We start from the raw sequence: 17,691 nt of genomic DNA, 5'->3' as shown, positions 1-17,691 counted from the left end.
AAATAAAATAAATAAAAATAAAACCCCCACACATCAAGCTAAACTCCAACATAGTTACCAAGCCAGGACATTTAAATACTTAGTTGGTAGATCCTCAGCTCTTGTTTATCCAGCTAATTACAAAGCTGATACTCAGGACAGCAGCACAGAAGATAAAATCCACGTGTTACAGCCACAATAAAACTCTGGGAAACTACCTGGGAACCAAGGCACAGCTTTCCAGGGAGAGAGCAGGGAGCCACGTCTTCACTGCTAAGAAGCCAACAAGCTTAGTTAGGTTAGGACAAACTAAACCTAAAATGAAAAATGGACAGTGGAGCCAAACAAAGGAAAGGAAGCCACCAAACTGCCACCTACCACACCAGCCCTTTACTGGGAGAGAGACACTCTGAAAGGGCAGACATCTGCTCATATATTGCAGAGTCACACCCTGCAATCAGAGCCACACCAGGTGTGGGTCTTTCACAGGAGGGAGTGTGGAGAGGAAGAGATGCCTACCTGCCACACCCATGTAAAAGACAAAAACACCATAAGACACCAACAGTGCAAAATGACTGTATATATGATTTTGGCGACACTGATTTTAATTTTGCTTCTTCAAGAGCTCATCACATTATAAAAGGATCCTGCCTCTAATATAATTTTTAAAACTCTTATTACAACAGAAAAATACAACCTTTATATTTGAATCAGCAGTGGTTTTAGTACTTTTGTAAGTGATGAACCAACCTAGACTTTAAACACACTATTTCCAACATAGCATAAACTTGAAGAGATAAATCCTAGTGCTGTGAGCACTCTAAGACTCATACACTTTTTAAAAGGGTGTTCTGAAAAATAAATACAATATATTAACAAATAAACAATTCACTTCTTTTTAATTTATTTTTTTATTGATTGCACACTTTACAGAAAACTGTAGTTGCAGAAACGGTCCTAAAATGCTGGAGTGTTTAATTCTCTCTCCGTAGTGCTACTATGACATAAAACATACAAATAATTGCATCCAGTAAAAAATAGAAAATCACTGTCTTTGCAGTAGTACCTTGCTGCATTACCCCCCAAATAAATTGCACAACTTTCTGTTGCTATCTGCCACACAACTCCATTTCTGATTGAGGTAAATAGTTAAGTTAATGATTTCCACATGAAGCCAGATACTAGGCTCCATGTTTGCTTTGTACAGTTTTCTGGGGCCATCCTTGCTCCTTGTGTTACACAAGTATCAGCTCTTTAGAGCTGAAAACAGTTCAACAGGTATTTTTAGTGTTGGTGCTCAGAAATTGTCATTTCTTTTCTTTCTTGTCAGTACTTTTGAAAGTATCTTGTTTCATTCTTTGTGAAGATGTGCTGTCATCAGAGTGAGCTCTTTTTGTGCTGGAACCTGCTGTCTGTTGCATTTCATGTTCTTCGTAGCTAATATTATCATACACCTCTCTCGTTCCGTTCCTCATCGCCGGGTTTTTGTTGGCCTCCTGAAGCTGCAGCAGCACAGCTTTATTAACGCCGGGCCCTGAAAGAAGGAAAGGGACTAATTTAATTCTAAATCTTAATTTCATTTGTGCCCCTCTGTTGCAGAAAAAAAAGTGAAAAATAATGTACATACCAAAATAACTAAGCAGCACGGGGAGGAATATTAGTCCATGAGCTATTCCCAGAAGTGTAATGACAAGATTTAACCGGAAGAAGAAAATCTGGATGAGCTGTGCTTTCGCAAATGCCAGCACAAGGATGCCTGGCAAATTGGTCATTGCAACACCAGCAAACACCTAAAATGTACAAAATAAACATACTAAACTCGGGCAGCTGTTACTTTGATATAAAGTCCATACTTACACAATTAGCATTTTTGGCACTAATATATTTTAATGTGTCTAACTTTAGCTTTTTGAAAGAGACGGTTAGATTATCAAATAGTTTACTTACTGCACTGCCCATTTTGGCTGTAGCCTCCTTTGCTCTTTCCACACGTGTGAGCTTAATGCTGAGTGCAAAGGATCTCGTCATGTGGGACACAAACTCCACAGATATACCTACTGCCTGTGAACAACATTTATTACGAAAATTAATAAAGGGAAATGAAGCACATCGAAATTAAACGTGGTTTGTGAATACTGTGCCCAACTGATTTACAATATCCCAGAATAATGTCTCCATAACAGAAAAATCAATATATGCCCCCAAGTGCAGGATGAATCCTTCGGTTTTTTGTAAAATTTTCCAGAAAATTATAAAATTTTACAACCCATTTAACCATCATCTATATGCACTATTTTGTCATTGCAGGCTGAGACCCTTTAGTATAAGATGTATATTAAAAACTTAAAAGAAACTCATTTGATTTCATGGTTACTTTAAAAAGCTAACTCTAGAGGAGCAGAAAAATAACTTCCCTTAGACACCCCATGAGAAACCATTTCTTACCGTGACCAGATTGATTAGAGCTACTGCATTGTAATCAATGCTCCATAATGTCATGACTCCAACAGTATCTACAACAATCATGATTATGGTGAGCAAGTTGAGGAGGCCAGAGCGCAGATCCAAACCCAGCAGCAGGCAGCACACGACAAAAGTTGGCAGCAGACACAGGGCAATGTTGAAGAGTCCCTCTGATACAATAGTTAGGTACTGCTCATAAAACACATAAGTTACCCTGGATGAAGGAGAAAAAAAGATCATGAGTAGGAATTACTGACTACTTAAACTTTACTACAAATTCTGTGTGAATATCTAACAGGAACTGAACATTTTGCACAACTGTAGAAACTAAAATTACTTCAGTTTAGAGGAAGAGAAAGACAGTAAGAAGACTGGGGATCTATGGTACATACGTGTATGGAAATACTTCAAAGTCAGGTGAAGTGCCTGTAATGTTCCTCATGCCCAATGTGATGTGGTCAGCCAGCTCTCTGGCTTTTAGCAGGGCCGCAGTGAACTCCTGAGAGTTGGTCAGAGGTACATGGTAAGCCATGAACCGAGAGGCTAGGATGATCAGGAAAACAAAGTTAATCTGCTGTCATCACTCCTGCTTATATTAACACAACATATTTGACAGTTTTGAGACAAAAAGAAAATACCTACCTATTATTTCTCCACTGTCATCTATCACCACTGACGTGTCATATGCCCCCAAGCCACTGTTATGTAAAATAGAAGCAGTGAGATGGCTGTTTGCATGATGTGTTATGTTTATTAGATTGTGAGGGGCTACAATACACACCCTTTGGAACATTGTAGGTCAGGTCTGTTACCCAGGAAGTCAGGGAGGAAGTGGTTGAACTGCTCCACACTGGGCCTAATGACACCATCTGCAGAGCGGGGCAAGCACTTATTTGGGCACAGTAGAGAACCTGTGGAGGCATGCAAGCAGAGAAAGTGTTCAGAAATTCATGCTAACTACTTATTTTACATATGGAAATTCACTCCTAATAAGTTATGTTCTTTTTTAGTAAGCAGTGGCTCTCACTTATGTTTGCAGGGCAGAACTTTCCAGCATTTGGTCCAAAGCTGTAGAGGCGACAACATCTAGATCCAGGGTTCAACCAGTCAATGAAATCATCCACCCATGAGTTAGCAGGAATTGCCAAATATGATCTGTAGATCACATCATTCATAAGTTAGATGATAAAAACTGGCATCAAAGAAGAAAACACGTTTTTATTCCAGTAACAGAGTCATATATGTGTTTAAAAATATTTGAAGGTTTAGGAAACAATCGACTCACATATGCCATGCTTAAAACACACAAAATCTGCTGTGGTATTGTTCAAATGTTATTTTGTTTCTTTTTAATGCTTTTTTTTTTTACTCATGCAACATGTCATAATCTTTCTGTGTTCTGGGTTACAGCAACTATTGAATCGAAAATAATAAAACACTTAATATTAAAGAGAAGCTAAAGCTAAAGTTAGCTTAGGCTTGTATAAAGTCTGTCTCTGTTCAAAGACTTCTTTTAAAGTTTACTAATTAACAAATTAGATATAGTTTATTCAGAATTAAATAAAATAGTAACAAGGTTGTATTGGTTTGTTTATTTGAACTTGGAAGTGGAATTTTCATATGCTACAGTAAGCTAATAGGATGCTAGCTGTTTCAGCAGTATTAGCCTTATCATTGAAGAAAGCCAAAAGGCTTAAGAAAAATGCCAAACTATTCTTTTAATGCTTGAGAGTGACACTCATTTTATAAAGTAAATAGGTTAGGTTAAATATGAGAATTTTGAAGAATTCGAAATTATTTAGCAGCAGCATTGAATTAGATCAAAATATTCCAATTTACCTCTAGAAAAGAAAAATTTGTCGCTGAAAGATTAATTCAACTGTTTAAATCTCATTTAATAAATCAGGTAAAGCACTATATCTTTTTATTTCAATACCTCCTCTTCTACTGTAAGTGTTACATTTAAATTGGACATCACAATTTACACGTCTGGTATAAAAGATACTTTGAGGATCCTTCATTTTAGAGGTAGAAATGTACCAAATGCATTTCAAATATAATCTTAAAGGTTATTTGGAAAGTTTGTTCTCTCTACATTGAGTTAGAGGCACTATTTATTTTCTCTGTGGTATCCGTGCAACCAAGTTAATTGTTAACTAATCTGATAGTCTTGTATGTTAGAGGTTGCAAATATGATATCAGTAATTCAAGATCTGAAAATTATGATAATTTGAAGGACACAGGAGGAAAAAGTCTTATCATTGCAGTAAGACAAAAGAAATAGGGAAGTGTATCACAAACTAAATGTAAAATTAAAAAGAAGGAAGGCTCTCACCGATCAGGGTAGTTAGTGGCATACTGGATTTTCTGGGTCATTGAGAACTGATCACAGCCCACGCTGGAGCAGACTCCATTCATGCCTTCCACAGTGGCAAAGTTGAAGCCCTTCTTTGTTACAAAATAAACAGGAACCCCGACCTCAAAGTATTTGTACAGATAATGGAAATAGTCCAGCATATAAGAACCCTGCACAAGAAGAGAGTAATCTTGATTACACAGAAAAAGAGCTGTGTTTGTTTAGATCAGTGGTTCTTAACCTGGGTTCGATCGAACCCTAGGGGTTCGGTGAGTATGTCTCAGGGGTTCGGTGGAGCCTCCGCCGCAGAGGTCCACCCCTCAGTCTAGTCTACAGTTAGTGAAAGCGTCCTGCTCTGAGATTTCCAACCGGTCCGCTTTGAGGTCGCTGGTTTATGCAGCAGAGTGAGACCTCCTTCTCAGTCGGGACCACACATCGGAATTAGCCCGTTATCTCCCGAGCGCCGATCCAGGCAAATAAGGCTTTTTTACTAAAGAAGGGTTCGGTGAAGGAGCATATGAAACTGGTGGGGTTCGGTGCCTCCAACAAGGTTAAGAACCACTGCTTTAGATCATTCTGAATAAAGTGGTGTTTACTGACCTTTGGCATAGCCAACTCCTGATCCAGGCCCACCTTTACATTCAGCATCAGGAATATGGAGGCACAGAACATGAAGATAAAAACCAACATCTGAAGAAAAAACAGAGTTGAATGTTTCAACAAATATCCAGTCAAAACACCTCTGTGAATCATAAGCAAGTCTAGCTTTTAATTAGGGTTAAAATTTGTACTTATTTTCCTTTTTTCTCATTATCTTTTAGCAGATCTGTAGTGGTTTTCATATGAATGTGCTTCAGAGGACAGCGTTTGTTAGCTTTACCACTATGATCCTGGTGAAGCCATGCAGCAGGGCAGGAGCATAGTATTTCCTCATGAAGGGCAGCAGAAAGCCCTCGTTTGGTTTGTTGGGACGCTGTTTTGATACACTAACACAACAGAGGAGTTCACAGCGATTGCTGTCTTGACGCCGAGCGTCCAGGGACAGCAATGCCACAAAGGCTGTCATCTGAAGGACAAAATCCATAAGCACAGCCAAAGCAGCATACAGAGCAAAAGATTTCACTGCTGGCATGGTGGACAGCGCCCCTAATAAAGCACAGCAGAAACATGGTCAAATATGAAGACATTGCATGAAATTCCTTGTTGACTTTTTAGATTTAGATATGCTAGCAAAAATTTTAAAAAGTTCCTACCAAGAAAGAAGCAGACTGACTCAGAGAGACTGCACAGGAGCATGCTGGGAGCTACATGACCAAGTACCCGGCCAATTTGCTCCTCTCGCTTCTCTCCAGGTTTTCGTACATCCCTCTGAAAGGTATGGTAACATTACTTAAGATGAAGATCATTCAGCAACACTATGCCACTGAGTATTCACTACACACACACCTGGTACTCCAAAACAAAGATGAAGATGTTGTCAGCTCCAACAGCTAGCACCAAAAAGGGCACAACTTGCAAGATGATCAGCGAAGAGGGGATGCCAATCCAAGAGTAGAAACCCATGGAAGCCAGAACAGAACAGCCAACCACGAGGATCCCACCGAGACCCACCAAAAACTTGGAGTCCACCTGCAGGACAGACATAACAATGTGGATATGATTATTTTTTTATTCCTCATATCTATACAACTTTATGGCCAATAAAGAAAACAGAACATGTTCTATTATAAAGATAAGCGCCATACAGGTTACATAGCCATATTGTGGTAGCTTCTGCTTATCACAGATTGTACATGATAAGTAGTGTTTCATCGGTTTTGTCCTTTTGGTAAAGGCCCATTAAATTAAAAATACAGGCTATACAATACTATTTTTTATAGCAAAGCAATTATGTGGAATCAGTAGTAGTTATTATGTTCATATGCAACTAAACAGGACGTGCAGCGGATGCTAATGGGGCTCCATGTGTTTTCCAGATATTTGGTTTTCGGAAATATTTAAATTTTGTCCTGGTGATTGCGTTATGTTAATATTCAGGAGATGACCAAAGTTTATGACATTTCCTATTGAGTATAACATTAAAGTAATTGTTATAACATTTTACTTTTAGTCCATAAAAGTGATAACTGATGAGTACATTCATCAAGATCCATTGTTTAGTGGTCATAGTTGCCCATGCAAAAACAGATGATTGCATGGATGGCAGCAATTAACTGGGGGTCAGACCAACTGCAAATGGAAGCAAAATATTTTTTATAAAAAACTAGAGATAACTATCTGAAGCCTTACCAGTATGCGTCTCCACGAAGAGTACTCCCCAAGTGCCACAGCGATGTAAACAAAGATTACTGCATAGCTTATCATGAAAATGGGAATATCTTCTGCTGTTGTTCTGTTAATTTCATCCTCTAGAGATCTCTATAGGACAGGGAGAACCCAGTGACATGTTAAGGGTCAGAGGTAGACAGGTGATATAAAAGAAGAGGAAAGAACTCAACACTCCCTACAGAAAAGCTGCAGAAACAGTTCTTTATCAGTAGGACTACTGATTACTTCTTCTTAATAAAAAAGGTAGGAGGGGAAAAGGCAAGAGCGAGAGGTGAGTAAGGACACTGACAACAAATCCAAGGCCACCAAGTTATTTACAAAAACTTCAACTTCAACTTTTCTGAATTTCTCCTAGGAAATGAACAGCTGTGACACCTGAAAAACAAGTTTTCTGATATCATAGATTACTGTACCTCTGCCATATATGCAAAGGTGAAATTAGTAGCTGGGTTCTTCTGGTAGTCCTGGACAATTTTAAGAAACTCTTTCTCCCACTGCAAAGCCACTTTGAACTTGGGGTTGTCACGAGCATAGTTGTTAAGTGAAAAGGTCATGATGAGAGCTTCAGCATTGGTATACTCATCATCTGGGGAAAGCAAGACATACAATGTTCAAATAGATCTGAAACACCTTTGCGAGTGCTGTGCAGGTAGCTAAACTCACTCACCCTTATAGCCCCCAACAGCTAGAAATGAGAAGACTGGACCTCCGTAATCAGCCATGCAACTCATTCCTAAATCAGTGATATCTTTGAAGGACAGAGGAGAGCTTGAAAAGAGACACAAGAAGAAAAGATAAAGTCATGAAAGGTGGGTTCATGGACAGCTGCATATGTATGCCAGTAAAATTTTTCATGAATAATTACTTGAGGCAGTAGATCAGGTGGTCTCTCCAGTCCACCTCTTTAGTCTCTCCCAGCTCGGTCATATTCACTTTAGCGTTAATATTTTCCAGGCTGTTCTGGAAGTACTGTGGCAAGCTGTTTACTGCACAATCAGTCAGGGAAGGATTGGATGGGTTCAGAGGTGCATAACATATATCCTTCAGATTTGCTGTGCGGTTCAGATCCTCTGACCAGAACTCAATTTTCTATAAGTGGCGAGAAAGAGAAAAAAAGAGGCTTTGATGAGAAAAATATTATAGTTCACTTTTTTGAAATCATAGTCAGTTGTCAGTTTTGACCACATAGACTACCTGTATTTTTTTCTGAAGCTCCAGCAGCTCAATGATGAGATCTTTAGATATAATCCCACTGAAGTTCTGCAGTCCAAACAGCAAAGAGTTGTAAATGTGGCCTTTCCTGTCTGGTGCCGTCAAGATCAGCTGGTTTGTCCTGAAGAAGGGGGTAAAGTGCTTGTCATGGAAGTCTTTCTCCTGGCGGGCCTGGCTTTTCGGAGCAGACCACAACTCGACTGGATCAGTGGTGAGTTCAATGGACTTCAGGCCAACAGAGAAAGCAACCACCACAGCAGCAGACACAAGCAGCACCTTAAATGAAGATAAAGTATTCACTAGAGAGAAATCTCTTCTCCATCAGGCAACATTTTTTTCCAACCAAAAGACAGGATAAAGGTTACTCAGCATCTCTTTGACTTGCTTACCAAGGAAGGATAAGAGGCCATGAGTGTTCCCCAAGCCTGAAACAGTGAGCCCAGGAAAGTTTGAGCAGCCAAGCTGATCTTATCAGTACATGCCACTTCTGAAGGATGAATAACACGCTGAGTGACAGGATTACTGTTCTGGTCTTTGCCTTTACCAGTTTTCTTTCCTTTTTCCTCATTCTTTCCTTTTTGAGACTGTATCAAGCAAGAGACAATGAGGAAGAGCAAGAAGCTAAATATCAGGAGGCAGAGTAAGATAATAGAAATCACAAAGAATCCGTCTATCCCAAACAACCGGAAAGGTGGAGGGGGTGGCAAAGGAGGTGGCACAAGTGGGCATGCTTCTTGGCAGTCCTGACAGGAACAGGCCTGACCACCTGATGGAGTGTTCTCGTTACACTTCAGAGCTTGTCCATTGTACGGAACCACACCTTTTGGCAGCCCTGTGGTATCGCCTGGTTTTATCATCCGGAAGTCAATGTCAAGCGGAGCAAGGCCGTTACTGGAATCGCCCTGGAAATCATACCAGCGCTGTGCAGTGCACAACTTGGCACCAAACCGACCACACATGGTGGCGATGGCGAAGCCTCCTGTGGCTGGAATTCGGACATTTTTACAAGACTGGAAGGCGTTTTCTGCAAAAGTGGTGCTGACATATGCCTGATAGCCGACTACGGCCTCCCTGGTGACGCCCAGTTCAGTGATGTTCATGACCTTTGTTACATTAACTGTCTGCGTCTGGTTAGGGCTGCAGGTGTTGATGCAGTGGAGATGGGCAAAGTTCTCCGCGCAGGAGGGGCAGCGGTTCAGCACAGCCCGGGACATGGTCAGACTCCGCTGCAGAGATGTCATCTGTTTGATGGAGCAGCAGGCATATGTGTTGCCCTCTCCTCGATCCAAAATGGGACACACCTGCAGCAAGAGCAGACTTTATTTCACAACAAGCAAACTTATTTATACGCCCCATTATAATGAAAGGAAGATTTTTTTTTCATTTTCAACCCTCTTTTGTGTCCCTGACAAATCATAAACAAACCTCTTGGAGCTTTTTGTAGTGTTCTCCTGTGAGAGCTCGGGCAGGGCCATAATTGAGACAGGGGACGATAGGAGGGATGAGGGTTTCCCCCAGGGATGGGTTACGACCACACTCCTCATAGAAAGCACAGTAGCCAGGCTGATGTTGAGCCTCTGACAGCATCTGTGCAGTAGAGTTATTAAAAACAGCTATTACTATCAATAATTTACATGAACAAGTGACAAATGTAAAGGTTTTTATTTATAGCCATATTTCCATGTCAGTAATTTCATGTGACTTGTGCTAGTGTCCTGCCTGCTTACAGCTACAAATGAAGTATGCTGTTTGCTCAAGACTAATTAAATTCACCTCTGTAAATAAAGTAAGTAAAGTAATACTCATTTTTTTGTATTAAGGTCCAAAAAGTACTTTTTTGGTGGTGAAGTAACTGTGATTGTGACTGAAGCTTACAGACTGTCTATGTCATCACAGTGTTTAATTTAAAAATATGCATTTGTCTATATAACCTTCTTTATTAGCTCAGCCATGGACAGTCATATTTTTAAAACCCAAATTAAGCTTTAAAATATTATTTCAACCATTCAAGTTGTCATTAGTAAATAAATATCGTGTTTTATTGTATTGTCTTTGTTTTTTTAAGGTACTTTTGTCTTTGTTTGTGCAGTTTCTATTACAGAATAATTAAGTACAATCAATCATTTAAATGACGTAGAATAAAGTCTAATTCACATTATAAAATAATTAATTTTCCAACCAGGTCCAACATATTTAAGTGTATATAACAAAATTAAATTTGCTCAACTGCCCTGTTTTGTAAGCTTTACTCGTACTACTGCTAATTTTTAATCTGACAGCAATGTATTTCCTTTTATTTTAATTGAGTTAATAGTACAGATGAGTCCTTTAAAAATATTTTATACAGACATGAACTGTAAATATTATACATGGATATGAACTATAGTGAATTTGTGTACTGAACACTTTTACTTTAGGTGCATTTTGTTGATAAATACTTTTTAATTAAAAAGTGAATGCATGCATTTTACTTGTAACTGCATATAAATTTGTGGCATTGTTTTTATTAAGTTTATTTTGGCTAAAGTCAAATATATGTGTACTTCTTCTACCACTGCTTGTTTAATTTCCTATTTTTACTCTTCCTACATCAACCAAAACCAGAAACTGAAAATAAATTCCTGGTTTCTGAATCACAATGAATTGGCTGGAATTGATTTAGTCTATAAAGTGCCTTGAGATGACTGGGTTGTAAATTGTCACAATACAAATAAAGCTGAATTGTATTGAATTAGTACTCCTCTACATTTGACATTGGACAAAAAGACTTGAAAAAGCACAGGAGAGTCATTGTGAATTTAAATTTGGGTTGCTGTGCTTCTGTTTATTACAAAAAAAATTAAATTCATATTTATTTTCATTTAGTATTAGAATTTAACAAACACTTCTGTTGTATTTATTGTCTTCTATTTTTCTGTGCTGGTAACTGATGATATCCTGGTTAAGATCTTTAGCAGTTTGTAAAATTGAAAAAAAAAAAAAATTCAAGGAGACAGTAATGTAAAAAGGTGTACACTATTATGGCACATTAACCCGCCCTGTTTCACACTTACCAGGTCCTGGTTCGCTACCAAAGAAAGGAATCCCCAAAGTTACTTACCACACAAGCCAGAAGAGTGATCAGAGCTCCAAAACGAATCATGATTCCTGAGAGTGTTTCAGTAACAGAACAGAGATATAGCACACTGGAGTGTTTATGAATCGCTGTCCTGTATTTTCAGCATGAAGACACATCAGGCAAAGGCAGAAGGAGGAACTCTGCTGCTCTCCTCTTTCTCCTATCGTCTGTCTTTCTGACAATGGGATGGTTGAGGTAGAAAAAACACGATGACTTGTCCAACGTCATCACTCCTGTGATGTCACACCTGTCTTATCTGGTGTGATTTTGCAGCTGACCAATCACTGCTACAGAGGATCAATTCTCCTGTTTGATCATTAACACAGGAGCGATTATGATACGGTTGCTGAGGTGATTTTAAGCAGCTTAAAGAAACTATTTGGGGGAATCTGAAATAACAACCGCACCCAGTTCTTCACTAACAGGTACAGTATAAAACCATAAACTGTTACTGTTTTCTCAACGACACATCATCTGTGTCTGATCAGTCTTTTCTTAGTCTGCAGAATATCATTTCATATTCTTCTTCTTTTTTTGTTTATTTATTATTATTTTTTATTTTTTGTTATGGCAGCGTATGTGTCAAACACTTGAAACACAGCACACTACTATGCATCTGGTCTGGTCATCTGTGAGTGACTGTGTACAGACCATTTGATATTTAAAGTGCAGAGAGTGAAATATGTAGTAAATTACATACCTGAAACAAAGCATGCATCTTTAAGATGATACTTTTTAGGCTGTTTTATTTGTCTCCCAAAAAGTACAGGTACAACCTATTGACAGCAGCAAGCCAGCTTGGTAAAACAAGAAGACAAATCATGTCCTGATCACAGTCGCAATTTAAGATCAGCTTAATTAATGCTGTTATCACATGTCAAAGTCACTTTTGAGATAAAGCTGACAGTTGAGGCTTCATAGTTATAGCGCAGGATTGTCTGAGCAATCAAGGTGAAGGTGCACATGCACTGAAATTTGTGATAAACAAAGATGATGGGAAGACAAGAAAATGCAGAATGGTGATGTTCTATGTTCTTTCATAAGCTGATAAGGCATGGAAAGACAGAGTTTTTTCTGAGAAGTGCACCAAATCCTGCTGCAGACAGCTGTGTACATGCAGACCATGGGATTCTGTGGCTATCTATTACTGCTCTTCAGTTCATGGAGAAACTTCTGTATTGTACAAACATTCACACATTGGCTATGCAATGCTAAAATGTTCATAATAATAATAATAATAATAAGTGATAAACAAACAAAGGTTTCATTTTAATTTCTTTTGGTGTTTTTATCCTTTAAATTTCTTCTGTGAATCTTGGAATAGTATTCCCATTTTACTGTGTTTCTACAATCCCGACAGCTGCAGAATGCTGTGGTACTTTTTTTTATTTTTATGGGGGTTATCTGCACTTATGGAAGGGACTCTGCCCATTCATAAAATATTGTTTTTTCTTTTCTTCTCTTTTTGCATAGCTTAGCCAAACTTCACTATATATCTGTCACTGCAAAAGGACCAACATCCTAACAAATTCTTTACCCTTTAACATCCAGATCTACCAGTTGGTAGAGAAAAATTTCCAGTGAATCATCTTATAAAAAATTGTGGGAGTAAAGCTGCCTGACCCTCCTTTACCATTTAGTTATTAACCACAAATGTAAGTATATGTTATCACACTACTGTTTCAAGTTTAGATCAGTTAACTGTTGTTACTATAATATTAACTGTTGTGTCAACCATTGTTAAAAAAATATTTATTCTTAGTATTATTGTCCTTAGGAAATAAAAACATTCAAAGAATTGCTGTTTTTTCTTGGTGTTGTTATTAAAGCATTAAGTAGGTTGGATTAGATTTGTGCACCATAATTTTGCAGTATAACTAGGATCTAATTCTCACATACTCACATGTTTTTTGCAAAAAAGGATCACAACACTTCACAAAAGACTGAAATATTTTGCATAGTAATTCTTTAATTGATAGATATTATGGAGGACTGAAACAGTCAAAATAAGAAATAAAAAAATAAAATTGGGCCTACAAAAAATTGATATGCCAATAAATAAATTAAAAACAAATTTTCCATTAAGAAACGTATTAGATGTGACAAAAAAAATGCAGTTTTCTTTTGTCATTTTCAGTTAATATTCCAATGTATTTACTTTCCCTTGTCATTCTCTGTTCAATATAATAATTTGTTTGGTGATTTTTTACATTTCTTCCCTCCTTTATTAGTATGCCTGTATTTATTTCTTTATTTTCCTTTCACATTTACTTATCCTATACATTTCCTAAATGTTTCCAATTAATAATAATAATAATAATAATAATAATAATAATAATAATAATAAGTCATTTATTTGTTAATAATTAAGGTTAAGGTTTATTAATCCCGAATGGGAAAACTGGGTTACCATGGACATTCACATACAATATAATTAGGAAACAAAAACTAATATTAAAGAATGTTACTTCTATACAACATAAAAATAACTGAAGTCAAAAATAACTAACCAGTGAGTTGTGTCCTGCTGGTGGGAGGTTGTGAGGCTTCCAAGCTAACTACTAAAAGTATGCATTTGAATAACTTAACACTTGAATTTCAGATTTGACTATTTTCTCTTTCTCTCCCAAGATATTTTACACTTTATGGTAAATTTCGTTGAATAAAAAAAGAGAAAATCTTATGTTTATTTTTGTTTTTCTTCCCAAAGTTGTTGCAGTTAACGATATCTTACTACACTCGTGGAAAAAATTGTTGGTACCCTTCGGTTGATGAAAGAAAAACTCACAATGCCCACAGAAATAACTTGAATCTGACAAAAGTAATAGTAAATAAAAATTCTATGAAATTTAACCAATGAAAGTCAGACATTGCTTTTCAACCATGCTTCAACAGAATTACTTTAAAAAAATTGGTTAAATTTCATAGAATTTTTATTTATTACTTTTGTCAGATTCAAGTTATTTCTGTGACCATTTTTCTTTCATTAACTGAAGGGTAAGGTGTTGAATTTTTCTACATTGTATAATCCCTCTAAAACTGGAATGTAGTTTTTTTTTTCTTTGTTCTTTCAACCACCTTTAAGCACAGAATAAATAAAAGTGGAATGATTAGCTGTCCATTACATGAAATTATTTAGGTGCAATAATACAAAACATTACATTTTTGTAAGACGTCACTTTTAACCTCTTGTTTAGAGGTCTGTCTTAGTGTTATTTTAATGAGAGAAATATTAAAAATTATGCATTGATATTAAATGACATATTCTCTTCTCAAATGTCAGTGTGTTGGAATTTTCATTTCTACTCTCACAAAAATGCAAAGCAGGATTTGTAAATTACTTATTTTTAACTGAAATTTTTTTAACTTATTTAGAGGTTATGGCATGTAAAAAAATCACCTGTATCTATTTCAATTTAAGTTACAAGCATATTTTCATCCTGCATGTACAGTAGCCTACTATCTATGACCTTTATAAATATTTCACGGATGCATTTGTATTTTTTAATTCAAAATGTCTGCATTGATGTTAGATGTGGGGGGCCTGAAAGTCTCAGGTTTGTGAAAGAAAATATCAGACAGCCGTAGAAAAACCTTGTCTTCGATCCTCCAGGGTGCAGTATGTGTGAGAAAATGCCACCTCAACCATATCAAACCTTGCAGATTTGACGTTTAGATAACACTTTCCCCTCTTTATTATGAAATCCTTATCAGTCTTTCCTTGTGGAGTGCTCCCATTATCACTGTGCAAGCTGACATGATTTGGTCTGACTTCTTGGACTCTGACAAGAGTGAATGATAATTTCCTTAGAAAGGTCTCACTATCAGATGAAAACTGTCTGAAAGAAAATAAAACTCTTACATGACAGAAATGACATGATCTTACATGATCTCTGCCACATCTAAAGGCGTGTCCAGCTATTTCTGCCCTCTGAGACATGAAAGCTACTCCTATGTAGCCCTCATGCTAATTATTTAATGTAAACTGACTGGTAACAAAGGGGTTAATTATATTGATAAATGGTAGGCATGCATTTTTTTTCCAGACCAGTTTCTTCCTTGAGTCCTGTAACAGATAAAGTAAAGAAGCAGTTATTTCTACTTTTGACACAGCTATTTTTATTTCTATTAAACATTAAGCTCATCTGAAAACTGAAAATAAGTTAACATTTAGGGCATGCTTAATGTTTTTATTCACAGACTGAATTATCTGTAGCTGTATTAAAAAACAGAGTAAAAAAAGTTTGTTTCTTCTCAACTCTTTTTACACTGCTGCTAAAAATCATTTGGGATTTGTTGCTGATACGGCATCATCATCATATGCTGGACTGAAACCAGGCTTCTGGTGACCAATTCAAAAATCACTGATGACACAGTAAGACATGATCAAATCACTTCGAGGTGAGCTGAAACACAATCCCTCCCTTGATGTGAAGATGTTAGGGGGCATGATTTTATTTTAAATGAAACAATTATTTTTACGGAGTCATGAATTTATTCAAGAACTGTCTCCAGGACACAGACATTTCCTATCTCTATGAAAAAAAACACATTAACATGGGAAATAATGTCAAATGCATGGCTCATTTGGAGAGTTTTGACATATTAGTACTAAGACAACTCAAAAATACAAATAAAAAGGTACAAAAGAAAACATACATGCACAGTTCAAAGTTCAGAAGTAACACCCACTACCTTAAACTTAAAAGTACAGTGAGTACAAAAAGCAGGAAAAATAGGTTCATGATTTAAAATCTGCGCTGCTTATTATAGTCTCCAGGCCCAGGAAGGCCTCTGGGGAAGCCGCCCTGGCCTCCTCCAGGCATGTTGTTGTTTCCCGGCCCTGACATCATTGGAGAACTCTCAGGAGGTATGCCAGCAGTACTGGCAGGACCAGAATTTCCACCCAAAGAATTTCTGTTCATGGACATCCCATGGCCTCCCATGTGCATCCTCATGTCTTGCTCTCTATTTTCTGAGAAGTTTCCCCTGAAGCCCTCCTGCTGCCTCTTTATGATCTCCTCATTGCGCATCCTCATCTCCTCCTCTCTCCTCCTGCGTTCCTCCTCCTGCCGGAGCTCAGCCTGCTTCCTCTTCTGCACTTCTTGACTGTGGAGCTCCTCCATCCTCCGCAGCTCCTCCTGTCGCCTCAGCAGGTCCTGCCTCATTAGCATCACCTGATGCTCATGTCTAGCTGCCTCCATCTCAGCCTCCAGCTTCTCCTGAGCCTCTTTCATGTTGCGATCCACCATTTCATACTGCTGCTTCTCCATATCCATCAGAGCTTTCCAGCGCATTGCATACTCATACTCAAAGCTGCCAGGCTGAGCAAATCTTGGTGGCTGTTCACGCTCTTTATGAAACTGCTGGTTTTTGTTAATTAATTTTTCTGACAGTCCCTCTTCTTCATCAAACTGCTCCATAGGTTCCACTGTAATGGGTCGAGGAAAAGCTGTGAGAAGATAGGCACCTTCACTGCACTTATCCAAAGCCTTTCTTGCAGCTGGCTTTGAAGTGAACTCCACTATTCCTTTCCCCGTGGGCCTCCCTCGGTCATCCACTATCACCACAGCTCTTTCGATCTGACCAAAAACACCGAAAGCCTCCTCTAGAAGCTCATTGGACACAAACTCTGGCAAATTCTTCACGGTTAATGCAGCACCGTGGGTTGCAAACCTCACCCGTATGGGCCTGCCTTTGAATACAAAATCATCCAGCTCGGCTCTGGCAATCTCTGCAATGATTCTTGTCTCCAACCGAATGAACCCGAAGCCCCTTTCCTTGTTGATAAAAATCTCACTGGCTTTCCCATATTTGGCGAACAGCTTCTCCAGGTCCTCTTCACTAACCCCAGTCGGTAGGTTTCCAACGAACAACCTGCTCCGCTGGGTAAATGTTTTCTCGCCGGGCTTTCTGAAGCTCTGCAGGTCCAGGGTTAAGGCCGCATTAGGGTTGGTCTGCTCACTGGGCTCCGGCTGCTGGCCATTGCTGTTGGGCCCCTCTGGTTTAAAGTAGTCTCCCTGGCGGTTGGGGCCGTGGTTCTGATGAGGACCTCTGTTTCCTTGCATTTTTATTAAACAAGAGAATACGAGTTGGTGATTTTTTTCGTTAATAGCAGCAAACTCTTAGCATGCAGTGGCGCACAAAGAGCTGCGAAAATGGCGACGCTACGTGCTCTTGCGACGTTATTGTGACCTCAATTCCGTGCGACATATGGATTCAAATCCGTGACGTC

At 38.3% G+C, this 17,691-nt stretch overlaps 2 protein-coding genes across 2 annotated transcripts; both read right to left on the bottom strand.

The window, feature by feature from the left end:
* Positions 1 to 576: 576 nt before the first annotated feature.
* On the bottom strand, positions 577 to 11,615 carry npc1l1 (NPC1-like 1). The gene is made up of 21 exons (XM_041999429.1): positions 11,439 to 11,615; positions 9,764 to 9,925; positions 8,728 to 9,639; positions 8,321 to 8,614; positions 7,992 to 8,215; positions 7,794 to 7,894; positions 7,540 to 7,712; positions 7,088 to 7,216; positions 6,245 to 6,427; positions 6,052 to 6,166; positions 5,679 to 5,944; positions 5,399 to 5,488; positions 4,778 to 4,968; positions 3,470 to 3,597; positions 3,224 to 3,353; positions 3,085 to 3,140; positions 2,835 to 2,985; positions 2,425 to 2,656; positions 1,927 to 2,040; positions 1,607 to 1,769; positions 577 to 1,513 (listed from the first exon to the last, which is right to left on the bottom strand). The coding sequence occupies exons 1-21, from the start codon at positions 11,478 to 11,480 to the stop codon at positions 1,287 to 1,289; spliced, it is 4,083 nt and encodes a 1,360-aa protein (XP_041855363.1). The 5' UTR covers positions 11,481 to 11,615; the 3' UTR covers positions 577 to 1,286.
* A 4,278-nt stretch (positions 11,616 to 15,893) lies between these two features.
* Positions 15,894 to 17,659, bottom strand: nono (non-POU domain containing, octamer-binding). Its single transcript, XM_041998987.1, has one exon. The coding sequence runs from the start codon at positions 17,522 to 17,524 to the stop codon at positions 16,205 to 16,207; it is 1,320 nt and encodes a 439-aa protein (XP_041854921.1). The 5' UTR covers positions 17,525 to 17,659; the 3' UTR covers positions 15,894 to 16,204.
* Between the last annotated feature and the right edge of the window lie 32 nt (positions 17,660 to 17,691).

Source organism: Melanotaenia boesemani, chromosome 11 (assembly GCF_017639745.1).
Source record: "Melanotaenia boesemani isolate fMelBoe1 chromosome 11, fMelBoe1.pri, whole genome shotgun sequence".
In the NCBI taxonomy this organism is placed as follows: Eukaryota; Metazoa; Chordata; class Actinopteri; order Atheriniformes; family Melanotaeniidae; genus Melanotaenia; species Melanotaenia boesemani.
This window is presented reverse-complemented; position numbering and strand designations above follow the sequence as displayed.